At 51.9% G+C, this 26,979-nt stretch overlaps 3 protein-coding genes across 6 annotated transcripts in view; all 3 read right to left on the reverse strand.

The window, feature by feature from the left end:
• Dmtn (dematin actin binding protein) overlaps nucleotides 1-7,884 on the reverse strand; it is a 30,235-nt gene extending 22,351 nt beyond the window's left edge. The window contains exon 1 of one of the 3 annotated variants that reach the window (XM_051160812.1): nucleotides 1,818-2,132. The gene's annotated coding sequence lies outside the window, so the exon portion shown is untranslated. Of the gene's footprint in view, nucleotides 1-1,817; nucleotides 2,133-2,947; nucleotides 3,115-7,813 lie in introns of those variants that run through there. The other 2 variants (XM_051160811.1, XM_051160810.1) reach the window with 2 other exon arrangements.
• Nucleotides 7,885-8,738: 854 nt separating this feature from the next.
• On the reverse strand, nucleotides 8,739-13,900 carry Fgf17 (fibroblast growth factor 17). Of its 2 annotated transcripts, none has more exons than XM_051161052.1 (5): nucleotides 13,866-13,900; nucleotides 13,668-13,704; nucleotides 10,849-10,993; nucleotides 10,510-10,616; nucleotides 8,739-9,060 (listed from the first exon to the last, which is right to left on the reverse strand). In XM_051161052.1, exons 1-5 carry the CDS (start codon nucleotides 13,898-13,900, stop codon nucleotides 8,767-8,769), a joined length of 618 nt encoding a protein of 205 aa, XP_051017009.1. In that variant the 3' UTR covers nucleotides 8,739-8,766. The 2 variants fall into 2 exon arrangements, with proteins under 2 accessions (XP_051017009.1, XP_051017008.1); XM_051161051.1 differs by having other exon boundaries at nucleotides 10,849-11,026.
• Nucleotides 13,901-19,383: 5,483 nt separating this feature from the next.
• On the reverse strand, nucleotides 19,384-26,620 carry Npm2 (nucleophosmin/nucleoplasmin 2). Its single transcript, XM_051161053.1, has 8 exons — nucleotides 26,408-26,620; nucleotides 26,207-26,298; nucleotides 25,992-26,114; nucleotides 23,610-23,703; nucleotides 22,615-22,772; nucleotides 22,329-22,369; nucleotides 19,590-19,623; nucleotides 19,384-19,496 (listed from the first exon to the last, which is right to left on the reverse strand). Exons 1-8 carry the CDS (start codon nucleotides 26,463-26,465, stop codon nucleotides 19,452-19,454), a joined length of 645 nt encoding a protein of 214 aa, XP_051017010.1. The 5' UTR covers nucleotides 26,466-26,620; the 3' UTR covers nucleotides 19,384-19,451.
• Between the last annotated feature and the right edge of the window lie 359 nt (nucleotides 26,621-26,979).

Raw genomic sequence — 26,979 nt, forward strand, 5'->3', positions numbered from 1 at the left:
TCCCCATCAACAACTGATAGTGGCCGGCCCCAGGGTGTGTGTGTTTGGGTGTGTTGCTGGTCCAGTCCACCTCAGCTGCACCGCAGCTGATCCATTTCAAACAAGGGGCGCATTAGCTGGCTGGCATCATGACGAAGCAGAATTGGCCGCGCTGCCTTTTTCCCCTTTCCCAAACCCCGGCTCTGCAACATTCACTCTCACAGTCCCTCCAGCAGAGTTCAAGTTGCTGGGGGTTAGCGGCTGTTACAGATATCTGAAGGGAGCTTTGCCCAGCTCTCCAGGCACCTGTAACTCAGACCCCATTCGAAGTGCTCCACCATCTTCCAGAAGCAGCTGAGAGGCTCTGTTGGGGTTTCCACCTTTGGGATGGAGGAACAGCAGGGGCACCAGAATTGGTCATCTAAGGTTTTAACCCTCTTCTGAGGAGGATGAGTGGAAGGAACCAGGTCATAAATATATAAGATTCAGACTGGACTTTCAGTAACCTTGATCCCCTGGGAATTGCAGTAGGAACCAGTAGAGAGAATGAAGGACTTGGCTTGAAAAGGAAGCTTCCTAGCAGATGGCACCCATTTCAGCCCAGCAAGTTAGGAGGCATGCCTTCCTTCCCTGGCAAAACTTCAACCGGTCCAGGCAGGCCTCCACAATTGGCTTTGGGGTGCACTGAGAAAGCCTAGACACTAACCCTTATTAGCACACGCTGGCCTCCTCCCCACCTCCCCACCTCCATGTCGACTGCAGACTTGCCTACCTAGGCAGCCTTGTGGTTGCCCTGGTAACCGCTGCCCACAGCCGGTCAGCTGATGATATCAGCAGCTATTGGGGCAAAGCTAGGATCTGGAGAGGGGGCTCTGGGGTTTCTGAATGGAAAAATCTCAGGGGGAGGGGCTTGAAGGAAACAGGTAAGAATATGGTCCTGGCGTCCTTTTTCAAAAAGAGGAGGACTGAAGGGGACAGGAAGGGAGGGGATGTATCTAGATTCGCAGAGGACAGAGAAGACCTGAAAGTGGCTTAAACAGAAGGAGAAATGATGAAGGCAGGTAGCTGACTGGCTGAGAAAGGGGGAAGGAGGGAAGGGAATCCAGGTTTAGCTGTTGGGTGCAGCCCCGGGGGGGGGGGTGCCCTGTGGAAGATACAGGAAAAAAAAAAAAAAAAACAACACAAAACAAAAAGCCCAAAAGAAACCTAGGGTGGGGGAGGGACATCCAATCTACAGTAGCATGGAGGAAAGGCCAGGAGAGTTATGTGAGATATACCTAGGGGTATACCTTTAATGTGCAGGACGGGGGTGGGGGGATGGGGGGGTTAACACAACCTTGGAGGAGGAGCTACCAGGCTTTTCCTATAGCCTCAGCCTCTCACAGTTTGTCCCTCAGCCCCACCCTTGTAGCCCCAAGTCTGGGTCTGAAAGAATGGGAGGGAGGGGAAGGCCCTACTCCTAACTGGTCCCCACCCCTCCTTCAGGAAGACCAAGTACTCTGGGATCTGACACTTAACCCTTCAGATTCCTGACTTTGCTCATGCCCAGCTTCCTTCTCCCGTGACTATCAGTCCTTTCCAGATCCCACCCCAGGAGCCATGTCTTCCTATCCAAGGGTTTCCGGAGGGGCGCTGGGAATGAGCCGATGTCAGAAAGGACAGCTGTAGACAGGAGAGCCTAGAATGAGGTGCCTTAGGAGCTCTGGCCAGGAGCCCCAAGATCCAGAAGGAGAGGAGTCCCTGGCCTGATGGGAGCCAGCCTATGAGGTAGGAAGAGTGGGGGAGAGTCCAGGGAAGGGGCTAGGAGGAGGGGAACACGAGGGGAGGGTTCTCGGTACCTTCAAGGGCCTGGGGCGTGGGGCAGGAACACAGCAGCCTCTGCGGTGACATACACCTCCATCCCTCAGCGCATCTCCTCTCCGCCTCCCGTTGCCAAGACAACCTCCTGGCAGCCCAGGCCCAGCTCAGCAGCGATGGGAGGGGGAGGAGAAAAACTGACTCCTATTGCTTCTTCCTCAGGGACAGAGGGAGGGGGCCTGCACGCCTATAGAGCTGGGACTGTCCCCCTAACTGTACCCTACCAAAGTGTGCCCTCCCCCTATTCCCTCCTAAGCCAGGATTGGCTCCGGGAATGGTCTGGAGGGAACCATAATTCAAGGCCAGACAACAGGCTGGTTGGGAGGATGACAGCCCTATTCCAGGCAGCCCATCCAGTAGCGGGGGAGAAAGGTGACAGGGACAAGGGATTCACAGCCCTGGTGTTGGAAGGACTACATCCTAGAAGGTCACTGGCTGCGTTTGCCATGTGGCTGTGGGCTTCTACCTCAAATATCTACCTGGGTACCTCTTTCAAGTCCCCAACCTGTCCCTACCTCCTGACCTAAGCAAAAGAGTCTAAGACAGCCTATTTTAGTCCCTCAAGGCCCAAATTCACTCCCCCAGCACCTTAGTCACATGGTGCTTGGGAATGCCCCACCCCCACCCCCCAATGGCCAGACTCTTTGGACAGAAACAGGCTAGACCCAGTCAGCTCAGGAGCCAAAGGTCTATAGAGTTAGGGCTCCCTCTGTCGACCTCATATTGCCAAGGTCATCCCTTGCTAGGAGGAATCTGGTGTGTGTGTGTGTGTGTGTCGCTGGCTGAGTGCACATTGGTGGTGGAGTTTGCCAGACCCTTCTTCCCCTTACAATTCTGTATCTCCGCTCTCCGCTCATCTCTGTCCTGCCCTATCTGTGGAGAACAGGAATCCCTCCAGCCGGGTCCTGGGAAGGCTCTACTTCCTCCAGAAGCCCAGCTGATCTGAATTTCTTCTTCTGACCCCTTTCCATCTCTATCATATACATTTTCCTCCCCAGGAGCTGGCAACACTAACCCCAGGTGCCAGTTGGCTCTGGTCCTAGGTGAACTTCTTCTGTATCCTCAACACCCCAACAGGCAAGGAGGCCTCCCTCAGAAAGGACCAGCGTACCTTTCGCAGATCTCAGGCCTTGTGAGTAGGCACTTGCAATCCTGGCCGAGGATGGACACTCATGTTGCTCTCAGGAAGAGAGCTCCAGGCCCAGACACCTACATCTGGGCTGCTTTCTCCACAGAGGTCACTGGCGCCACACTTCCTGAGAGGACTGTGACCCAAGCACCGCACTTTTCTGTCCATGTCTCACTCCAGTGCCCAGACTCCACCCCTTACAACAACCTGTTGGGGAGGGGTAATACCAGGGGTGCCCCTGGTCTGTCTAAATATTAACTCCTGGAAAGGTTGAGCCAGGGCCCCTGGACACTTGGAGCGAAAGGAGAGGGGACAAAGACCCAGGCCAGATGAAGAGGAAAAGGATTTGAATGAAAGCCAAAAGTAGCCAGTTTAGGATGGGCATGGTGTCACGTTTGTAATCCCAACACTTGGGAGGCAGAGGCAGAAGGATCGCTGTGAATCTGAGGCCAGCCCAGGCTACATATCATGATTTTAAAAACAAACGAACAAATAAATTTTAAAAAGGAAAAAAAGAAAGGAAAGAAAGTAAAAATGCATTTTTTTTTTTTTTTTTTTTAAAGTTAGGCTTTCTCAGCAGAGACTGGAATACACTCCCCTTTCCTGCTGGGACAGAGGTCCTCAACCCTCCTGATACAGCAATCCTTTAATACAGTGCCTCATAAAATCATTTTCATTGTTGCTTCATAACTGTAATCTTGCTGTTACAAACTGTAGTGTCAATATCTGTTTTCTGATGGTCTTCAGCGACCCTTGGGAAAGGGTCACTTGACACCCCCCCAAGGCTTGCGACCCACAGATTGAGAACCACTGTGCTCAAAACTGGACTCTTAGCCTTTACGACCCCAGAGGCTCAGCCCCAAGGGTGCTACCACCAGAACAATGAATCTGTCACTTCCTTTTCAAGGAGACCTCCCTTTGAGGTCTCTTCCTCGCCACAGACAGCACCGAAACCAACCTTCATACCTGACCCAACATTTCAGCTAAGTTTCCATGTAAGCTCTCAGCTTCAACCATTATGGGCCTGGACAAGGAGTGGAGCCTTGTACCGAGGCCCTGCACACAGCAAGGATCAAGTGAAGGACTCACTTGGATGACCAGTGAGAAAGCTTTTCGCAGCATAGCTACGGCAGTCCAGGTGGGTCTGCCTAGTATAGCTCTAGAGCATAGTTCATTTTAGTTGCTATTTGCAAAACTTTTCTCCTTTTCAGACTCTGTAGTCCAGCCTCAAAGGCCCACCTGTCCTCCTCAAGCCTTATCCTAAGAGTTGGTATTAGAGATGGTGTTCAGCTTTATCCCTCAAACTTCTCATCTACTCTTTGGGGGATCTTTTTCTTTTTAAAAAGGAATCTCATTATATAAGTGGTCCAGGTTGGCCTTGAACTTGATGCCTTAACCCCCTGATTCAGTGAGAGAATTATAGGCTTGCGCTACCACACCTGGATGCCTTTTCATTTTCATTTTAAGAAAGAGAGAGAATTCCCAAAAATCCCACTGAAAGAACCATGGCTTTATGGGTTAATCTCTCCAATTAAAATTCAAGTGCCCAAAAGCTCAGTCTTCTCCAACATTTTAATTAACTGGAGGATCTACGCAGTGCCTCACTACCAAAGGGAGGAAATGAATACTTAACTCAAAGTAACTGCTCAGGAGCCCCTCTTTGCTTAGCTCACCTGAGGGGTCTGTCTTCCTGTCCTGCCTACAGTGTGAGGGATACACAACGTCGGCCTGCTGCGGAGTAGCCAGACAAAGCCACACTAGTGGCGAACCTTTCAGAACTGCGACATGGGAACAGGCTTGTGGTGACTCACACCTGGAATCCCAGCCCCTGGAAGTCAGGGAGACTGCTGCAGGTTTGAAGTTAGCTTGGGCTACATAGTGGGTTCTAGGTCAGTGTGCACTATAGAGTGAAACTCATGAGACCATTCATATGTATATATATATGCATATGTATATAGGCATTGACTATTGTCACCCTCTGATATCTTATATGTACTTGCCACACACACACACACACATGTAAACACACATGTAAACAACAAAACTCAAGGGGCTGGAAAGATGGCTCAGAGGTTAAGGCCACTGGCTGTTCTTTTGGAGGACCCAAGTTCAGGTCCCAGCGCTCATCTTGTGTTTCACAACTGCTCCCGGCTATAGCTTCAGGGTACTTAGCTCCCATTCTATTCTCTGAAGGCACTGGGCACACATGTGGAGCATAAACATACGTGCAGGCAGAACAGAAAATAAAAACAGCCGGGCAGTGGTGGTACACGCCTTTAATCCCAGCCCTCGGGAGGCAGAGGCAGGCAGATCGCTGTGAGTTCGAGGCCAGCCTGGTCTACAAAGTGAGTCCAGGACAGCCAAGGTTACACAGAGAAACCCTGTCTCGGGGGGGAAAAAAAAAACCCATAAATGAAAGTAAAAACAAACAAAATTTTATTAAAAGAATGAAAAAACAGGGCCATCGAAATGACTCAGCAAGATGCTCTCAAACTGAGGCCCCGTTTGCTGCCTGGAAACTGCTGTGTTAAGGTGGAAGGGGAGAAGGAACCCTGGTTGTTCAGTCCTTCTCATGAATACTGCCGCACTTACCGTGCACATACACGCAATAATGAATAAAACATGCAAAATGGGGGGGGGGGGTGTTGTGTGTGCGGTGGGGGGCAAATGTTCTTGTTTTGCTAGTGCCTGTAAGCGCTCCACATGGAGGCTGGACAGAATGTTTGAAAAGAAAAAAATACTAGTGACTGATGGACCTTGCAGAAGTCTGTCCGCCAAGTAAGTGGGTGCACAGAAGTGGGCAGGCATAGACTTCGTTCATACAGAACCTACCATCTACGGAGGTCTGCCAACGCAAAGAATGCAAAGGAGTGACGGCTGAGGGGTGCCCATGGCCTCCAAGGTGACAACACTCAGGAGGGAGCATAGCCTACTGCAGGCCAAGCGTGAAGGCTGGAGGAAGACTCTGGCTGGGTAACTGGGAGGCCAGTGGCTCCTGGCCTCCAATGGACACTGTTGAACCATGTGCCTTAAAATATAACTAGCGGCTGTTTGGCATTGGGAGTGAAAGAACATCATCCCTGACTTCCTTGCACCAGCTCTTTTGGAGTTCAGAGGGTTGGACGACAAGGGGACAAGACAGAGAAAAGGACAGTAATGTGGAAGCCATTCCTAGACCACAGTGATGCTACCTTGCAGGACTTGAGTCGGGGCTTGGCTGCCTCCCTCCACCCTTTCTGCCTGGATGGACTCATCTTGCCCTTTATAGCAAGAAGCTATCGTCGAAGAGTCGACTTATGTGATCTGAAACCCACTGAGAAGTCTCTTTCCTACCATAAACCCCTTATCCTAATGTTATCAGCGGAGACCCGTTCCTTTTATTTATTTTGACAGGGTCCCAGGTAGCTCAGGCAAGAACTTTCGGTCTTCATGTCTTAGCTTCCAGGGGGCTGGGATTACAAGGGGAGGCTCTGGCTTCTTCCTTCCGAGAAGGCTCTGGGATGTGAAACGCTCCCTAGGGCAGGGAAGCTGCCTGCTTGGCCAGAGACGCGCAGAGAGCTATTGTGAGGAGTGGGTTTTGAGGCCAGCCAGGGATAGGAAGGCACTCTGAGATGCTCCTCGCTTCCGGTACAGCCCTGCTCTCCAAAGCGTCACTCTTTGACATACTCTGTCCCTGCCTGCCAGGCCTCACCTCAAACAGGGAGAAAGGAAACAGTGAGGGCTTTCTGGAGCTGGCCCCAAGAGGCTTGTCTGTGCTGGGGAGGTCAAAGAGAGAGGGAGGGAGGGGCCCGAGAAAGGCCTGAGAAGAAAGCCGAGGCCAGACAAAGGGCCCAGTCCACCTTTGAAGCTGTCTCTAACCCAAGAGGGAGGGTGGGGGTGGGCCAAGGCCCGGCTGGAGAGGCAGTCTAGAGTCTTAAAGAATGTCTCAAATTCCTGCGATAATCAGAGGGATCAGTGGCCCCCTCCTTCTCTAAGTCCTCCCAGCCCCCCAGAGTCCCAATACTCCACACCTTGGGAGCCCCAACTCTTTGTCCTCAAGTAATTGCTGGGTGTTGCCCCAGTTTTAAAAGTCCCATTGAACTCGCCACAGTTTATCAGCTGCAGCCCCAGACCACCCGCCCTACACACACCCCAGAAAACTACCCCCAACACGTCCGGCGGTCTTCACTGGGATTAAGGCTCTTTGTGATGGGGGGACAGAAAAAAAAAAAAAAAGCAACCTGGTGAAAAGCAATTATGACGAGTTGGAAGGAGAATGTGAGTCCTAGGCCTACGGGACCTCCCTCTTGGCTGTCGTCGGCTCCACCTTCTAAATGGCCCAGGGTTGGGGGCTCAGGCTCTGTTCAAGGTCTGAGTTGGTTCTGTCTGCCGCGGCCCACCTCCGCTTCAGACTAAATCAGCGCCCTCGCCCTACAACCTCTGTTCCGGACTTTTTGAAGTAGTTCTTGGGAGAAGAGGAAGGTTAGCTTTCATCCTTTTTCATCTCTCTTCATAATTCTCCTCCCCAACATTTCCTTAACCGGGGAAACTGAGCCTGAGAGAAAGTTCCAGACACAAGAACCTCCCTCTTGACAAGATTAAAAGCCAACGCACTGTGCGAAAAGGCGCTTTTGCGGCTTCCACCCCTAGGCACACCTGGAAACCTCTGGGAAAGCCCACCCCAGAGGCTGGGTGGGGGCTGGGCGCCCACCCCTTTCACTTCCAGCCTGGGGCCGCCTCTAATTGAGGCTTGCCCTCAGGTGTGGCCCCCGCCTCCGCCCCTAGTAGGGACGGGGGTGGGGGGGAACAAGGGGACACATTCTCGCTTCCGCTCGTCCCAGACCTCCTCCCCCTCCCAGGCCTGCTCACCGGAAAAAAGCAATCTTGCTCCCCGCGAGGTGACTTCTGGCGTCCCTGGGCAGCGCTCTTGCCACCCCCCCCTCTCCCCCGGACCTGGGCCCCACAGGACGCCTGTCCCTGCCAGTAGCCGCTGAGGGCCGCGCCTAGGGGTTGGGTTTTCTTCTCGCCTACAGGTAGCAGGGATGAGTCGCGTGAGGCTGGACATCGGAGCCCGCGGAAGGAGGGGCTACCAGTCCCCTGGCCTGGGCGCGTCTTGGCCTCCCCGTGCCGCACAGCGGGACACGCAGGCTGCAGCACCTGTGTGCCCAGGCGCCCATCTTCCCCAGCTAGCACCTAGCCTCTCGGTGCCGCCAGCACCAGACACTTTGCAGTTGAGTTCTGGCGGTCTGACTGCCCACTTTTCTTCAGCGGACCCGGTTGAAGGAAAATGGTTTTATTCTGGGGCTTGGGGTGAGGGCGCAGGCCTAGGGCTAGGAATCTAAAGAGTGGATGGCTTTTGTTTCTCTTTCTGCCTGTATCTCTCTCCTTTTGGAAACAAAACCCAAAGTCCCTTTTTATTTCTGGTCAGGAGTTTAGATATTTGGTTCAGGTCGAGGGAGGTTCTGGGAGCAAGATTTGAGTATAGTTCTGCAAGGTCTGGAATCTGCTGACCTGCCCACTTGCTTCAGGGAGATGCTGGGAGGCAGGCATTTTAGGTCAGGGAGACCCTTTTCCCAGGGTCTGCCCCTGGCCTCAAAAAAGCCTGTTTCCAGAGTGTAGTGCCCACCCTGGGATACACAAGTACTTCTCCTTCTCAGCTGGGAGTCAGAAGCTTCATGCCCTTGGGGTCCTTTTGGGGTCCATCTCCCCACCCCACCCTCCACCCCACCCCCGACCCCAGCCCCCATCTTTGGATGAGCTAGAGGAGAGGGGGAAGGGTGCTGAGGGGGCATCTACCACGTTGCTCACTACTGCCTCCTTGACTACGTTTGGGGCTGGGGCCTCCTAGTGCGCTTGGTCCTGCGGGTGGGAGCCGAGCCTACAAATTCGAACTGCTGCTGCTTCTCGGCATGGTTGGGGAAAGGGAGCTGGCCCTGGTAGAGGCGCTTGATGAAGTGGGCTTCTCTCTGGTTCTGGCGGCTCCGAGAGGCCTGTCGTGGCCGGCCTTGGCGAGTGAAAGCCATGAACCAACCCTCATGCCGGGCATTCTGGAAGGCGGTGTAGTTGTTCTCCAGAACGATCTCGGTGAACACGCAGTCTTTGCTCTCCCCGCTTGGCTACGGAAGAAAGGAGCAGAGGAGGGGAATTTGTCCACACACCCTGGCTAGGTTGTCTGCCTTTGGGCCTATTTTTGTAGGACCCACCTGGGAGCAAGGAGTCCTTGTGTCCGAGGAACTGTCTGGGGGGGGTGGGCACCTTTGTTAGTGAGGTGGCAGTGAGCAGTACACATAGGCTGTTTGTTACTTAGAATCAGAGGTAAACTTAAATCATTAAGGCACTTCTGTCCCTTGAGGAAGCCGTGAGACAGCACTGATTTGCAGTTCCCTCAGAGGCTCCCATGTAGAGTCAAGATCAGGGCAATACATTAATTCAGTGCTGGGGCTTGGGGTCATGGACACGGCTCATAAGAATTCTATGTTTTCTGGGTCAAAGCTGTCACAGGGTAGAGAGGGGGACCAGAGGTGCCACACACTTGACCCCCCACATGCTTTGCCTTCTTACAGGTGAGAAGTGAGGGGCTACTTAGTGAACACCAGTCAGCTAGAAGTCAAACTGGGCAATTCTAAAGGAAGTGCAGTGCTCTGTACCCACAATGCTTTGAGGTTTCAGTAAGTGCGTAGCATGCATCTTGCTAGACATTGTCCATGACCCCTACTGAGCTTGGGAGAGCCTCTACCATACAGGAACGCTCCAGTTTTCAACTCTTATCACCTTTCAGCCCTTCATATGGGCTGCCACACCAACATAAACCACAAACAACATCATGGAGATGATAAAGTCTTCCTGATCACTGCTGGGGAAACATCCCTTATACCAGCTCAGATTCCTTGTGAATCTCCTATCACTTCAGCAGGCCAAGGGCCACAAGAACTCTTGTAAATAGAAGATATGGAGGCTGGAGAGAGGGCTCAGTGGTTAAGATCACTGGTTGCTTTTCCAGAGGACCAGAGTTTGATTCCCAGTACTCACATGGAGGCTAAAAAGTATAACTCCAGGTCTCAGGGATCAGACACTCCCTCTGGCTTCTACATGCCTATGGTACACAGACATATATGCGGGCAACACAGCCATACATATAAGATAAAAATAAATACTTTTTAAAAAAGTATAGAGAGTTGAAGAGATGGCTCAGTGGTTAAGAGTGCTGGCTGCTCCAGCAGAGAGCCTGGGTTCAACTCCCAGTACCCACATGGCAGCTCCCAGCCATTTGTAACTCTAATTCCAAGGGGTTCAATCTCTTACCTCCATTGGCACCAGGCACACATGTACTGTACAGTTAGTCATACATGCAGACAAGACACTCATAACACAGAAGATAAAAATAAATAAATAAATCTCTAGGCAAGTAAAAAAAATTAAATAGAGATGGGGGACAGTTGTAAAATAAGACCTCATCCTGTCAAGAAGGAGGAGCCCCAGCTTTAAACAAGCTGGGCTAGACCAGTTGCTGTGGCTTTGGCTGCCCTTACTCCAGTGTGTCTGCTACCCAGTGCCCCAGGCCTCACCTTCCCAATCAGCTTGCCCCTCTTGTTCATACAGATGTACTTCTCACTCTCTGCCCCCTTGATGCGGACCCGGCTGCCGAACGTATCCGTCTCCACGATGAGCTTGGCTGTGGGAAAAGGAAGAAAGAGCTTTGTCTACCAGGGCCGCCGGCTCAGGGATGTATAAGGGTTTCCCCTAAGCAGTCAGATCAAAGGGGTGGGAAACTATCAGGCATGCAGCACCAAGAGGCTTCCTTTACCCATAAGGCCTCAAGAGCCCTGGACCCAGGAGCTGGGAAGAAACTCTCAGGCCAGGTTAGACAGGGTACAAGTGGTCTGGGGGTGAGGACTAGGTCTTACCAAACTTGTTGCCATCCTCAGCGGTGGCGGAGATGCGACGCCCGGTGACCTGCACGTGCTTGCCACTGGTCCGGCTGTAGAGCTGGTACTCACGGATTTGCCTCCTGCTCAGCTGGTCAGTCATAGCGCCCTGGTCTCTCACGTACTGGTTAAAATTAGGAGACGGGTGATTCTCCCCCTTTGCGGTTACCAAGGGAAAAATAGTGTCAATTTGCTTTGGATGACACCGCCATTGGCCCATCTGGGGAGTGGGGTGAGGAGGTTAAGTGAAGCAGGGCTGGCTGCGTGCCCTGCAGTGTATGAGTGTATGGCGCATGCTGAAGACTGCCTATGCCCATGGCCTTCCCAGGATGCTGCATGAACCAGTTGAGATTTTGGGGGGACTTGTAGTTGTCAGTCTTGGGAAACAGTGAAACTGCATATATCTGCAATCATAATGGGTTGCTAGAAGAAACCTTTAAAGTTGTGTGTCCTATCCCCATGTTCTATAGGACAGGTGCATCGGACACACAACTCACAGTCAGACCCCGTTTCTCTTTCTCAGGGGTCTTGGCTCCACTAATCAGGACCACTAGGACCCCCCCCCCCACTCCACTAGCCTTGAAAGGACCCAGTCCCAGAACAGAGCAGATGGTTTGCTAAATATTTAACCTAGGTCCTTATCCAGTGTCCTGGGGGGGGGGGGGAGGGAGAGGGAGAGAGAGAGAGAGAGAGAGAGAGAGAGAGAGAGAGAGAGAGAGAGAGAGAGAGAGAGAGAATAGTGTAGAGGTGGAAGCAACAGTAGAAAATGCTACCAGTGGCTGCTCTTATGGTCACCTGCCTGCCTGTGGCAGTTTCCTAGCTATTTAAAGGCCTTCCTCCTAGGGTGGTGAAAGGAGCTGTTTCCACCACACACCAGGCTTATCCAGTACATTTCTACACTGAGGTTTGCCTTACCTGAATGGGACAGGCACATCTTTGCCCCATCTCCTCCAAGGTGCCCTCTAGGGTGGCAGTTGCCAGCTGCTGCATATATCCTCAACTCAGCATGTAAGGGCTTGTGTGGGGGCACAGCTCCCTGCTCCTAATGCCCAGTACCAACTATAATTATCACGCTGGATGTCAGTCATGGACAAAGCCAGAGTTCAGCATAAATTAAGGGACACTATCCTAGATAGAGGGGTGGGGTATACATCAATTTAGGGGGTGGTGGTAAAAGAGTAACCTCAAAGCCAAGGTTTAACCTGCTTAGGGTTGACCCCCTCCAACTAACTCTTTTGTCACTGTCCACTCCCGACAGCAGTCTAAAGGCCAGGAGTTGACAGATGTCTGGAGAATGAGAACATCTTTGGGACCTACCCTGCACCCTACCCTAGAGAAACTTGAGGCTAGCACTTGTGGTGGGGAGTGTACAGCTTAGCCCTCACAGGCCTTCCTGCCCCTGGTGGGTTCCTGTCTACCTCAGCCTTAGCCTTCTGGCCCAGGTTCAGGATGTCCGCCCCACTTGGCGGGCAGCCTTCTCCTGGCAGTCTCTTCCAGGTCAGGGGCAGATAGCAGCCCCCCCAAAACTACCCCCCTCTCCTTGTCCCCCTTCAAGTCTTTCACAAAAGTAGCCCACGTCCCCCCCAACCCTACCCCCAGCCCACAAGTCCCTCTCCCACAGGACCTTGCCTGTTCCTTTCATGTTCCCGCTGTGGGGGGACCTCCCCTTCACCACAGTAGACAGCTGCTTGTCAGACAGCTCCTCAAGCATGGCTGCGGCTCAGCCTGTTGCCCCCCCTTCCAGGGGGGTGAGGGGGCACTTCAAGGGGGAAAGGACAGCCTTGCCACCTTCCCTGAGTCCTGAATGGGGCCTCAGCCAGGCCATAAACGCCCAGGCCAGCAGCAGCATTGTGCTAATTTCCTTTCCAGAACAGGTTGGACCCACCCCCAGCCCCCTCCCTGCCAAGCTAGGGGCTTTCTTCTTACTCTCCCTATATGTGTGAAGCAAAAGGCCTGCAACGGGGCTAGAGCAAAAGGGGGAAGGAAAAAGGGGGGGTGTTGTCTCTTTCCCACCCCCCCACTGCTTCAAAGGCAGCCCCTTCCTACTCCAGAGAAAAGGCATTTACCTTAAAAAAAAAAAAAAAAAAAAAAAAAAAAAAAAAAGTCTCCACTGGATGGGAAGAGAAACAGGCCTCTGGCCTGGGAAAGCCAGGCCATCTCTCCCCAGAGCGGTTCTGGACCAGTGCATTTTAATAGCTGCACTTTTATGGAGGATCACAAAAAAGGGGACCGGGCCTCGCCTCGAGCTGGGGGCTGAGGCTTGGGAGTGGGAGGTGTATGGGTGAGTGTGGAGAGGTAAGCCCTGAATTCCATCCAAACAAACCTCTAGGCTTGACCTAGGAACTATGGTAATGGGTAACTCCGTACCTGGTCGGATACTCCAACTATGCCTGAGACCCTGGCCACCTATGGCCCAAACATGTTGATAATAGTAGATGGTGGGTGCATGGACCAAACAAGTGGTTTCGAACCCAAACCTATCAGGTATGCGCAACTACAAACCTAACTTGAGCTCCTCCACTGGCTTCTAAGGCATAAGCACCACACTGCCCTCAGCCATCCCAAAGCCAGGGGCAGAGGGATAGAGAGAGTAGAGATCCAGGGGAAGCCAGGAGGGTCATTAGGAAGGCTTGAGAGGTAAGCCTCAATCTATTCCCCGTTCAGCCTGTTCTCCAACCCACCGTCTGAACTGATTATCCAAACCTCAGCAGTTGCTAGCTTGGGGGAGTCCAGTCCTTCCTCCCCTCCTTCGAGGAGAGGTGGGAAAGGTTGGGACGGGGTTAGGCAGGGGTGCCTACCTGCGTTTGACAGCAGAGAATCAATAGCTGCAAGCACCTGTTTGGGAAGACAAGGCAGTTCCAGGTGTGGGCACCCCAGTGCATACTCGTCCCCCACCTTTGTCTTGCCCCACCTGCCCGATGGTTGTCCCTAGGAGGTAGTACATTCCTCGGGCTGGAAATGGCAACAAGAAGTCCAGTCGCAAGCAGCACACTTACAGAGTAAGGTTAGGCAGCAGGCGGGCGGCTCCCATCGCTGGAGAGACTTCTTAGGGGCGATTGCCCCTCTACCCTCCAAACTCAGGAGCGGATGTGGGCAGGCCCTTGGGGTAGAGTCCCAGAGAAGCCAAGGTCTCTCGGAGCCACAGGTTTTCAGGGATGAAAGGAAGACGGAGGGAAGGAGGCTAGCCGAGGGTGATGGGGGGGGGGGGCGAAGGGGGAGAACAGGGGCGTAATTGGGAGACTGAGGTGCGAGGTGTCCACCTTCCGGGCCAGTGAAGCTGCGAAGCCGGAGCTGGTCCGATTGGCGGACTCGCACCCTTGGACTACCAGCCTCGGGCAGGGGTCCCCCAGGCGCAAAGGATGGCGCTGCTAGAGCGTCCTTTATCAGGAGGCTGGCCCCACGATCTCTCGATTTATTTCTGACCCCGCACGGACCTGCCGGCCTCGGTGAAGTGTGGGGCGAGGGGCAGGCAAAGGAAGGGAGGAGGCGCCTTTTGCCCTCCCCCTCTCAGGGTCACCCGCTCCCGCCCTCAGGTTTGATGCGGCAACCTCATCTCCTTAAGAATGAGCTGCAGGTACCAAGCTGGGGCTAGGGTCTCGAGTTCTGTCTCGGGGTGGGGGAATTCCCAGAAGCAGCCTTAAAAGGAGGAGCCTCCCTCCAGGGAGCAGGGGTGGGCTTGGCTTGAGCGGCTGCTGGCTCCGCTACTCTGCTGTCACCCCTTGCCACCAGGAAGGAGGGGTAAGGCTGCGAATAGTGGGTGCAACAGGTTGGCGCCAGAAGTGGGGAGTCTGGTGTGGCTAGGGCCCTTGGAAAGATCTCAAAGGTCTCAAAAACTGGTCTGAGATGGAGACCCGAAGAAGATGAGTGCGGTCACTTTTGCCTGGGCCTCCGCAGTTTCCTATGGAAAACAAAAAAACAAAAACAAAAACTGGACAGCTATTGGTGTATTGGAGGACCAAATGAGGTGACAGTGAGGCAGCTTAGAAATTCCTAAGATACTTGGACCTTATTTTGGGGTTGAGACCTCTCAGGTCCCATCCATTAGTGTCCCCAGCAGTTGCCTGGGATGAAGTGCCCAGCAGTGTGGACATAGGGTCCTTAGTTCCGTGTATCTTGGGTACCCAAGCTAGCTACATTAACTGCAGTTTGCTGATAGGAAACAGGCACCTGGGGAGGGAAGAAGCAAGCTGCTGAGTGGAGAAACCACATTTCTAGAGCTAGGTTCTTGCTGTTCCCTGGAATTGTGACTTTCCTCTCTCCAGCCAGTCACTGGCTTCATTTTAGAGCTCAAAGACCTTACTGGATCCCCCCGCCCCCCTTCCCTGAGACAGGGTTTTCCTATGCAGCATCAGCTGACCTGGGATTCAACTGTGTAGACCAGTCTTGCCTCAAACTTATGGGCCCACATGCCTCTATCTTCCAAGGTTTGGGATTTAAGGGCTGCGTCACCGTACTTGACAGTTAAATGGATTGTAATGTGACAGCCGAGGTTCTGAAAGCTGGTGGCCATTCTCTCCTTACAGAAAACGTGGGTGGTGGAGAACTGAGAGGAGGAACCATTTGGGGAGTCTACGAATGAGCTCACGGGCAGCGCGGAGGTAGAGTTGTTTGTCTTTTAAAGAGCTGGCTGGGAAGGTGACACTGTCCCCTCTAGGTTCCTTCTCACCTTCCTAAGTCCCAGCAATCCACAAAATGGTCTGCCACCCTGCCCCCCAGCCCCGAGATAGCAGATACCTCCGGTCCCCCAACCAGGGGCTTGGCCCAGCTGGGGGGGAGGGGCTTTGGAGCCCCGCCCACTCTTCTGCAGACACAAAGTGCCACTGCAGGGGGCCTGGGAATGAATTTCGGTGAGCTGTTTGAGAAGGTGGGAATTACCAGAGGAAGGGAAAAAAAAAAAAAAAAAAAAAAAAAAAAAAAAAAAAAACAGGAGGGTTTTGCAATCAAATTTAAAGAAAGTGGGACTGGAGAGATGGCTCAGAGGTTAAGAGCACTGTCTACTCTTCCAGAGGTTCTGAGTTCAATTCCCAGCAACCACATGGTGGCTCACAACCATCTAAACCCTACAATCCCCTCTTCTGGCATGCAGGTATACATGTAGGTAGAGCACTCATATACATAAAAATAAATTTTAAAAAAATTTAAAATTTAAAAAAAGTTAGAACTGGGGGTCGGCTGGGGATAGGCTGGCTGGCTTAGCATTCGTGAAGTTTTGGGTCCAGTCTCTAGCACTGCTTAAACCAGGTGTGGTTGCATGCCTGTAATCCTCACACTTCAGAGGTTGAAAGCAGACGGCATGGTGGATGAGGTGAAGTGATAATCCATGTCTAACGGCAAGTGACTGTGTGGCTAGGCCGAGGGGCCAAGGACCCAGCGCCCAGCAGAGCACAGTGCAGCAACATCGTTTGACGTTCTCAGCCTGTTCACCTCTCCGCCCCTGCGAGGCGCACCTCTACTTCCCACCCCACAGCATTTCCATCTTCCACACTCTTGCCACCATTTGAGGCTCAATTCAGTCTCTGCCTCTTCAAGGAAAAGTTGCCCTCCTTATCTCTCCATCTGCCTCTTTTGACCTCCCCTCTTTCCTACATCCCTCTAGCTCCCAGGCAGCGTCTAAAAGGCCACTCCACCGGGGAGTCAGTCTGAGGCATCAGGCAGGCTCACAGGTCAGAGGGCTCAGGAGACAGCTGAAGACACGAAGGGAGCATCAACACCTCCTGCTCTAGCGCGAGGCTCATTTACCAGGAGGCAGTGGGAGCTGCTCAAGGCTTCTGAGTTCCTGGTTCTTGTCTCTGGGTATACTGCCCATTGTCACTCACTGGCTAGCCCTCAGTGCAGTCTCCATGGTAACAGATGCCAGCAGTGAAATTTGGTCTTGAGGCTCAGCCAGGGTCTGGTACCAGGGGGACATAGGGAAGGGTAGCCTGCTTTGTGTGTGAGGTACCCCTGGCGTCTTGCTCCTTGTTACTGGGCACGTTCAGGCCTGGCTTTTAGGTTTGCTCTCTTATTGTCCTACTTGGGGAGACAGTAATGGACCACAGGTGGGAGGCAGCATGGCGAGTGGGGGGTGGGGCCTGGGTTCCGAATCTCCTCTCAGCTTCTTGCTGAGTGACTTGAAAAGTTTGTTTTCTGCCTCCAGGTTCTCTTTTGGAAGAAGGAAATGGAACTAGGTGGTGGTAGTGGCAGGTGCCTTTAATCCCAGCACACGGGAGGCAGAGGCAGTGGGATCTCTGTGAGTTGAGTCCAGCCTGGTCTTCAGATCGAGTTCCAAGACAGCCAGGTTTACACAGAGAAACTGTCTAGAGAACAAAAAACAAAAACAAAAACCAGGTCTGGAGAGATGTCTCAGGGGTTAAGAGCACTGCCTGTTCTTCCAGAGATCCTGAGTTTGATAGCGGCAACCAACACTGTAGCTCACAACAATCTATAATGGGATCTGGTTCCCTCTTCTGTCATGCAAATAGAGTACTCATGTACATAAATGAATAAGTCTTTATAAAAATGCATGTCATCATGCCTAATAAAAAAGAAATGGCTCTCATGAATGTCAGTTGAGACAGACTCATACTGCAAGGAGGGGAGAGGAGGACAATGACCCTCTAAGTGGCTCGTCCTCAGTTTACCTAAACTTTGGCAGACTCCCCCGCCCCCATAGGGGAAGGGGAAGGAAGGAAGGGTTTATTAACATTTATGGGGAGCTGTGAGAGGTGCTAAGTGGAGTGAGAAGCGGCTACCAAAAGTATAGTTAATCCTTACCCCTCAGTGCCAAGCCCCCGTTGAGGCTGTCTCACACCTGCGCCTAACAGCCCAGCTGCTGCAAACACAACTCAGCTGCAGACCTACCACCAGCCTCAGCCCATCCAGCCTTTTCCTGTCGAAAACACAGGAGGGTTAGGGCAAAGGGCACCCGTAGCGATGTGGACTGACATCTGCTCCTACTGTAGGTCTGCAAATCCAGTTGGATGGTCACTAGTGTACCTGCTGGTCAGCCCCTAGTGTAGATCTCGTGTATTTGTTAAGCTCCCCTGTATGAAGAGCCTTGCCTGGGTTGCAGGAGGTGAAAAGTTCCCTGCTATGTCTGTACCCGGCCATGAATAGGCCTCCCTCACACACAGGACTGCACCGGAACCCTCGCCCTCAGTTTACAAGATTTCCTGCATACAGGCAGAAAATTCTCCATCAGTAGCGTGGTCAAAAGCAAAAGTTCTGAGGCCAGGCTCTCTAGCTCCCCCTTCTGTTTGATGACCTAGGTGCAGACTGTTGCACCTTAAGTGCCCAGGTGCACCCACCTCAAGGTATTGTGATGATCAAAGGAGTAAGTCTGGGGACAGCACGTGTAGCCTGGGCTTGTAGCTACCGCTGCCATGACAGCTTTCCTTCTGGGTGGACACTTTGGAGCCCTTTCCTGCCTCGATCAGCTGCATTTGCAGGAATGGTTTTGTTAGCTTCCTCCATCCCCCTTCCCGTCAGCTGCCTGTTCCCAGGGGCCTCCTCAGATCTCTTAATACCCTGATTTCCTTCCTCCAAAGCACTTGCCAGGAATTAAAATCATGGTATTGGCTTTGTTTCCACCAGGATGCAGGTGACTTGAATAGGGGTGGAGGTGGGTAGCTGCCTTGGCTCCCCCATACAGCTGTGGCCAACCCAGTGAACCAGGCTGGGTGAACATCACCTGCACCAAGGTCCAAGGAGCCAAACAGGAGTCAGGGCTTGCTTGTAGCCTCCTGAGTCCTGGGCAGCTCTTTGCCAGCTCGTTTCTGGCCTGGCCTACAGGGATGCTGGGGTGAGGCAGGAGCACAGGCCCTTTTCCTAGGATTATCTTGTGTCCTATTCCAATCAGGGATGAGGCCTTGGCCACCCCAGTGGCCCCAAGCTTCATCCCTGCACCCCCCGCCCCCCAAGGACCAGGCTCTAAAGCATCCTCAGCATGTTAACGAGTCCAGGAAGCCAGAGCTATGCAGTGGTCACCCACTGTTTTCCAGTTGTCAGCTGGCCTCACCCTGTCACAGGCCTGTGCCCTGTTAATTGTCCTATGGGTGGGTCTTCCTAAGTTGTCTCCCAGTAGTCCCATATACCTTTGACAATTGCCTGATAAGAGCAGGGAAATGGAGCAGTTTTGGCCTGGATCAGACCCTTCCAGGTAGCAAAAACTGGCTGGGGTCCTAGAGTTATGCACTTGTAAACCTCCCCAGGCCCGAGTCACTGAAGACAGGACTGAGACTAGCTGCCTAGGCCTTCCCTCAATCCTGGGGTGGAAAACCCAAGAAAAACAACATGGGGTTAGTTTTCTGTTCACAGTTGCCCTCTCCTGGGCATATGAGCTATCGCAGCAGCTGGGAGACCCGTGGGTGTAGGGGTGGGGGGTTCAGGAGAAAAGGCAGGCTCTGATCATGCAATTTTTATTGTGGCCCTATGCAAGCTTGCTGGGGTGTTCTTCTCCGAGAGCCTCCTGAAACTGGAAGGCGGGGTTGTGGGGCTCCTGTATGGCCCCCACAACTTAGACCCCTGCACCAGATAGACCCCTGCACCAGAGCACAGCTGGTAGCCATCCTCCCTTGGAGATGGGAGATGCCAAGGTGAGCTCTTCATTTCTTGGATGGCGGCTTCTTAGGTTTGGGTGTAGCTTTCCCCTGTGTAGATGAGAGAGACTGAAGGGTCTACCACCCTCCCTGGCCTGGCAGTCGTCCCCAGAGGGCCAGCCCAAACTTCTCATTGCTTTATACCTTCTTCCAGGGGCTCTTGTCCTGAGGGCTGGGCCTGGAGAGGAAGAGGAACAGGTTGGGCTCTGTAGTCTGAGCCCTCCCAATAGCTGCGTGCAGGAGCTAGACAGGGCGCCTGGCCCAGAGACTGAAAGCTGCAGCCTTGTCCCTCTACCTGGTTACCCCTCCTGCTGGTTTGCCCCGCCCCCCATTTTTGCATTTATTTATTTATTGCAGCTATAGAGGTTGAACTTGAGTCTTTATGCATGAAGGGGGGGAGCACTCTCCCACTGAGCTATATTCTCAGCCCACTTTGGAGTTTCCTTTTTGTGGTGTTGGGGAGCCAGGCAAGTCCCCTCTGCTGCTGAGCTCAGCCTCAGCTTTGCTTCCTCCCTTCTTAGTTCTGCCTCTTTACAAGGGTGTTTTCAAGGTTGGAGAGATGGCTCAGTGGTTAAGAGCACTGTCTGTTCTTCCAAAGGACCCAGGTTCAATTCCCAGCACCCACATGGCAGCTCACAATTGTCTGTAACTCCAGTTCCAAGTGATCTGACACCCTCACACCAATCTACATAAAAATCAAATTAAATAAATTGGGAAGAAAAAGTGTGCATTTTCTTCTTAGAGTTCCATTGCTTTTTTTTTTTTTTCCCCCCTCCAGGTATAAAAAGTGTCCTTTCCATAATAGAAGGGGGACTGGTCATAAAAGGGATGGTTAGGGAATATGAGAAGATACTCACTAGACAATATATACTCAAATACATTTTTGTTGGTTTTGTTTGATTGTTTGATTGTGTGAGACAGGGTCTTTTGTTGGTTTTGTTTGATTGTTTGATTGTTTGAGACAGGGTCTATTATGTAGCCCTGGCTGTCCTGGAACTCACTCTGTAGACCCAGCTGCTCTTGAACTCAGAGATGCGCCTGCCTTTGCCTCCCGAGTGCTGGGATCAAAGGTGTGCGCCACCGCACCTGGGCTTAGAATTTAAATTGTGTAGAGAGGCAGACTGAGGGGTGGTTCTGTTCAGACTTCATTTACAGGCTCTTGTTAAGAGGCTTGCTGATATGACTGATGTGTAGATCTCTTGTGGGTGAGGGGACACACAAGCAATTTATCCTCAGTATTACAAACCAAAGACATCCCAGAACTCCCAGTGACTGAAATGTGCCTGGGCTGTTCACCGAATACTAGGCTGTCGATGGGTGCACTTGCTGGGCTGTTCATCGCATGTGCGGGTGTCTGGATGCAGATGCACTTGCTGTTCTGCCATCGCCATTGCTGCCTCTACTCTGTCCTTTACTCCTTTAAGCTGTTTTGTCTAGGCAAACTTCAGGTACACTGGTCTTCATGTGCACCATGCTGTCTCCATGGTGCTGGCTGCTGAGTGGACCTAATGCTCTCCCCGGTTTGGACTGGATTGTTAGGAGAAGGGCTTCTATAGTCTGAGAACCTCAACAGTTTGCCTCAGCCTTGGTGGCTTTCTTTCTGTTGCTCACTGTTCTGTGTACCATGAGACTGGTGTTTCGTTGCACTTGGTCTGGATGAAATAAGATGTCTTTTAAAAGACATTTTAACAAATTGGTAATAAAATACAAGGTCAAGCTGGGCAGTGGTGATACATGCCTTTAATCCCAGCACACGGGAGGCAGAGGTCAACCTGGTTTACAGAATGAATTCCAGGACAGCCAGGGCTACGCAGAGAAACCCTCTTTTGAAAAACCAAAAATAAAATTACTTTAAAAGTAATGTTGGACTGGAGAGATGGCTCAGTGGTTAAGAGCACTGACTGCTCTTCCAGGGGTCCTGAGTTCAATTCCCAGCAACCACATGGTGGCTCACAGCCATCTATAATGTGATCTGATGCCCTCTTCTGGCCTGTAGGTGTACATGCAGGCAGAGCACTGTATTCATAATAATTTTTTAAAATCCACTAAAAAAAGTAATGTTAATCTCACTGCACATAATTTAGCAAACAGACATAATGCTTATGTTTTTCATTACTTTCCAATGTTAATCTTTTGCATAGCTTTTAGCCAAGCTGTTTCTAAAACACGACGTGAAATGAACATGAATCCACACCCTGTTCTCTTGATTCTGGCCCTTTCCAGGTTGTTAGCATTGCTTCCAAAGCCTGAGTATATTCCATTTACCCTGCACCACAGAGAAAAACAATGACGGGGCATTGTTCGGTCACATCTATGTTGACAGGCATTTAGGATGCTGCGACTTCCAGGACTGTTGAGTAAGGGCAGTGTGAGCTTCTGAGTGTAGATCTTCAACTGGTTTTTTGTTTGTTTGTTTGTTTTGGGGTGGAATTACCTCAGGTGAAGTTGGGTCAGAAGGACTGTTTATATTTTCCGAGGGCTGTGCTAACCTCCAGGGCTGTTGAATCCCCCATGTGTGCGTGTAAGTAAACACATTGCCTGCACCTGCTTCCCAGGACTAGCTAGCTATCTCACAGGAAGAAATGTGTGCTGTTTCAGCTGGGCCTGGAGTGCAGGCCTATAATCCCAGTAACCAGGGAGGTGGAAACAGGAAGGTCACAAGCCCGTGGCCTGCCAGGGTTGCACAGTGAGTTCAAGATCAGCCTAGGCAGCTTACTGATAACCCTGTCTCAAAACAACAACCAACTAACCGATGAACCAAACCAACCCAAACCACCAAACCAAGCCAAACACAGTCTGGGGCTGTAGCTCAGTGGTAACAAGCCACTGGGTTCAATCCTGAGTGCTGGTTGTGGTGGGGAATGTAACAGTACAAACACCTACCTTACTACTGGCTCCTCCTCTTCTTTTTCCATTCTTTTTCTCTGGGAACAAAACCAAGTGTTACTTGGAGCGTTAACCCAAGGCCCAGAGCAGGAACACACTTCTGAGTGCCAAACATTGCTGAAACCTGCAGAATTTTAGTGGTGGTGCATCGGCTTGTCCCAAATGCCCATCCTCAGAGGCCCACTTAGGTCCTGGTGCTCTGTCTCATTCTCTCTCTCTCTCTCTCTCTCTCTCTCTCTCTCTCTCTCTCTCTCTCTCTCTCTCTCCCCCCCCCCCCCCTTACCTTAGCTGTGCCTGCCTGCTTCTGAGGAGCCACTCTCTTGACTTGCTTGGTAGGGATGTCCTCTAACGATATATCCACCTCCTCCTCTTCCTCCTCGTCCTCCTCATCCTCCTCGTCCTCCTCCTCCTCTTCCTCTTCCCAGGATAGGTCTGAAGTTTCTGAAATGGTATGGAAAAGTATGTAGGACTAGGTCAGGGTGGGGGGAAACTAGAGCATGACTTACAGGCTCAATGCCAACCCTCCCAGACCAGGACCCCCTTGGCTCCGAGTTTATCCCCAGGCAAGCCCTGGGTTTATCTTCTGCAGTGGGCCTCATCCTTTCTGTTCCTCCCTCCAAAATAGGGGCCAGGGTGAAGGAAAGGGCAGGACGTCTTCATGGAGGCTGGGGGAGGAGGGCGAGCAGCAGGAGGATGTGTGTTGGGAGGTGGCTGGAACAAGGCTGAAGGTTGGGGAGCAGGGGAAGGGGCGGTAGATGGTGAGGGTGCAGTGCTGCTTGGCCCTTACAGGCTCACGTACTAGAAACATGGTGCCAAGTTTGTTGTTGTTGTTATTTTTGATACAGGTTCTTTGTGTAGCCCTGGCTGTCCTGGAACTCACTCTGTAGACCAGGCTGGCCTCAAATTCAGATCTACCTGCCTCTGCCTCCTGAATGCTGGGATTGAAGGCGTGCGCCACCATCACTAGGCTGTGAAGTGGATCGTAAAGGTGATAACGCAGCAAGTTGCTGTGGTCCACGGCATCACTGTAGCTTCGTGCTTACTAGGTCCCAGTCTTTGAGATCCTCCCAAATACTGGTTGCAGTAAGAGCTTCTCTTTTTGGGAGGAGGGGCTTGCTATGTAGGCCAGGCTGGCCTTGAGGTGAGATGACAGGCCTGTGCCACCATGCCCGGTTTAAGAGTCTTTTGAAGCTGGCCACTGGCCATCATTTGCCTTTGGAGGGTCCATACAAAAGTCAAGAGTCTCTTGAGGACTCAGGTACCTAGGATACAACTCACCATAACATTCCTGGCCGCTGAGGAACACAGGTCCTGAGCCAGCCCGGAGCCGAAAAGTCACTGGAGGAGAAAGCTCCATGCCTATCACTGTGACCTGCGGTGGGAAGGGACATCAAGGCACTGGAGAAGATGCAGATAACTCAGCCTGGCCCCTGGCAGGGGTTGGTCACACAATGCTATAATCCCAGCACCGAGGAGAGAGAGGTGGGAGGATTGGAAATTCCAGCTAGTCTGGGCGACATGAAACACCGTCTCAAAAGAAAACAGAACCCCCAAACACCTGAACAGATATCCCTCTTCCCAGTGTGAGCACACTGAACAACAGAGGAAGTCAGTGCGGGGGGGCGGGTGCACTGCATCTCAGTGCCTGGAAGGAGGGACTGTCAGGAGGACCACTGTGAGTTTGAGGCCACATAGACTTGTCTCAACAACAGCAACAACAACAACAACACAAGAGACAAGCAAAAGGAAGTGAACTGGCTCAGCTGGTGGAATGGTTTGGTCAGAAAGGCACTTGCTGAGCAAGCCTGGAGGTCAGAGTCCAACCCTTCAACTCAACAGAAGGCGAGGTGAGAAACTACTCCACAAAGCGGTTTTCTGATTACCACATGAGTGAGCGCTGTGGTGTGCATGTTTACCTCCCTCACCCCAGGAATCCTTAAGTAAAGATGGAAACATTAAAGTGAATCAAGAGTTCTCATGACCAAGTAAGAAACCCAGAAGGCCCAAATTATTATTATTATTATTATTTTTTTGCCAACATGAGGGTATATTAATGGGATGCTGGAAGAAGAATCTGGGATCAGGTGAGTCAAGAAACATTTGCGGGGCTGGAGAGAAGGGCCGGCTATTAAGAGCACAAACTGCTCTTCCAGAGGAGCTGAGTTCGAGTCCCATCACCCACATGGTGTTTTACAAACACCTGCAAACCCAGTTTCAAGGCCCTCTTCTGGCCTCTGTGGGAGCCAGGCACAAATGTGCTGTGCAGACATCTGCAGGCCACACACTCACACATGCAAAATAAAAATAAGTCAAAATTGGAAAAAAAAAAAGCATTTGACAAAATTTAATGCCCTATCCAGGAGTAAAAATAAAAACTTAAAGCACAGGAGTACTAGGTGGGGACTTCATTAATTTGGTGAAGCATAACTGTCATTCACTTCGTGGGGAGCCATCTTTTTTATTTTTCTCCCGCAAGACAGGGTTTCTCAGTGTAGCCTTGGCTGTCCTGGACTCGCTTTATAGACTAGGCTGGCCTCGAACTCACAGAGATCCGCCTGCCCCTGCCACTCAGAGTGCTGGGATTAAAGGTGTGGGCCACCACCTCGCCCAGCATAGAGAGCCATCTCAAATCAGGGAAGAGGAAAAGATGTCAGCTCTTCAGTTCATACTTACCCAGTTAGAGTTCTCAATTACTTCAGAGTTTTTGACTTTACAAAGATGCAGAAGTTAAAGCCATTTAGTGGGAAAAACACCTCCATTCTGAATTTTGACCGTTTCCTGGGCCAGTGATAGTGAGATAAATTCCTGCCTATTAGGGCCATGGCAATGAGCATCGTGCTGCTCCCTCTGCCCTGCTTTCTTAAAGGCAAGTGCAGGACACCTCTACAGTAGGCTGTGGTGTTAAACTAGGGTGCTCCAGTAGATGGCACTGTAAGGCATCTTCTAATTATATTTTTAACCCACAAGCCACGATTTAAGTCAGAGAGTATTTGTGTTACACCAAAAGTCCTGGCCCATGGAGCAATGCACTGAGATTACAGAAAACGGAGAAGGGCCGGGGTGGTGGCATACACCTATTGACCCAGCACCAAAGAGAGAAGGTGAGGCAGGAAGCTAATAGCTACCCTGTGACACAATATGAGATCCTGTCTCAAATGGACAAAGGAAGGAGAGAGCATAGGCCTGGAAACCTAAATTTGAGTCCTAGAACCCATAAGAGGGAGAGCCAACTCCTTGAAAGTTGCTCTCTGATCTCCACATGTACTGTGGGGCATGTTCCTGAACTCTCTCACCCCTCCAAATTACAGACCTGCCATTACTCACAGACAATGAATAATTGTGGACAGTACGAGATACATTACTAGAAGGAGCAGATTTTCCATACTCCTCATAACCCAAAGACAAGCTACCAACAATGTCTTGGTGACTTAGTAGTAAACAGTTTAAACGTGACACACTTTCTGAGAGGAGAGTTGGCTTGCTCACGGTTGCAAGGCTGTGGGAGGCATGAATTGGAATGGTTTCCTACTGTGGTCAGGGCCACGTTGCCTTTCTAGCATGGCTAGAAGCCCGGGGGATGAAGGCAACCACACTTAGGCCCATGCTAGGATGAAGCGAAGGCAATTAATTGAAGGTTTCCTTGGGCCTGGAAAGGCTCACCATAGGCAGGACTGAGGCCTTCAGCGTGGCGATGGTGACTGGTGGTTTTCTGTCCTCCTGGTTTGCTGGCGGCAGGATTTCCACACGATTCATCTCCTCTCTGGCTTTCTCCCCCAAGCAGATCTGAGAAGGGGTGATGGGAGAAAAGCGGTTACCTGTTGAGACTAGAGCATTGCTCCTGCTCCCTCTTCCTTCTCCTCCTCAGGAACACCCACCGTGCTGAGCAAGAGTTTACAGTTGTCCTTCCTCTCGCCTTGGCCTTGGGGTTTAAAGGTACAAATCTGCTTCTCCTGACTGAGCTCACCACCTGCAGAGAGAGGGTGGCAGTGTGGGCTGGCCAGGGAGGCTCATGGGTTCATCCACATCCACGTTAGAGGTACAGTTCACCAGCAACCCCATCCCACCCTCGCCCTTACCCCAGAGCACGGTCTTCGCCGTAGTTTCAGTCCCACTGCTGGTGCTGTGGCGACTCATGGCGCGTTGCCAGGTGGCTTGGTGGAGGTATTGGGTGGCAGAAGTGAGTCTGCAGTGAGACAAAGTCCTGCGTCCCTGCTTTGAGCTCAGCTGTTATCACTGTTTCCTGAGTAATGCAGAAGCTAGCTCACAGTCTTCTGTAAGGAAGGCTTGCTTGAGACCCGGGAATGTTGGCTACAGCCAACCAACGGCCATTAAAAACTAGAGGCCAAGTTACCCAACACCAGAGCACCCCCCTGCCCCCCTCAACCAGACGAAGCATCCCCAGACAGAAACACTCAAAAACAGCCATGGAGAGAATGGTGATGTGCCTAGCTTGCTGAGAGACCACCTGACTGCCCTTTGGGGCCCTCCCAGAAGCCCAGTGTGGAGAGGGAGGGGACACCAGGATGTGTGTCTCACTCATCCCCTGCTCAAGCTTACTGTGCGGCCCGTCATGGGTTTCACCACCAAGCGCAGATCTTTCTCTGGTTTCACCTAAGGGTCAGCGTCCCACACCAGGCTGTTAAGAAGC

This window comes from Acomys russatus, chromosome 18 (assembly GCF_903995435.1).
Source record: "Acomys russatus chromosome 18, mAcoRus1.1, whole genome shotgun sequence".
Classification (NCBI taxonomy): Eukaryota; Metazoa; Chordata; class Mammalia; order Rodentia; family Muridae; genus Acomys; species Acomys russatus.

What these genes read in the sequence shown, in the direction of transcription:
- Fgf17 (XM_051161051.1), bottom strand. Translation starts at nt 13,900, where the DNA reads ATGGGAGCCGCCCGCCTGCTGCCTAACCTTACTCT. An exon ending in CTGCTGCCTAACCTTACTCT is followed by an intron (nt 13,705 to 13,865) that starts GTAAGTGTGCTG and finishes CTTCCCAAACAG; the next exon opens with GTGCTTGCAGCTATTGATTC. An exon ending in GGGGCAAGCTGATTGGGAAG is followed by an intron (nt 9,061 to 10,509) that starts GTGAGGCCTGGG and finishes TTTCTTCCGTAG; the next exon opens with CCAAGCGGGGAGAGCAAAGA.
- Npm2 (XM_051161053.1), bottom strand. Translation starts at nt 26,465, where the DNA reads ATGAGTCGCCACAGCACCAGCAGTGGGACTGAAACTACGGCGAAGACC. An exon ending in AGGCCTCAGTCCTGCCTATG is followed by an intron (nt 23,704 to 25,991) that starts GTGAGCCTTTCC and finishes TTCCCACCGCAG; the next exon opens with GTCACAGTGATAGGCATGGA. An exon ending in ACAAGAGCCCCTGGAAGAAG is followed by an intron (nt 19,497 to 19,589) that starts GTATAAAGCAAT and finishes TCATCTACACAG; the next exon opens with GGGAAAGCTACACCCAAACC.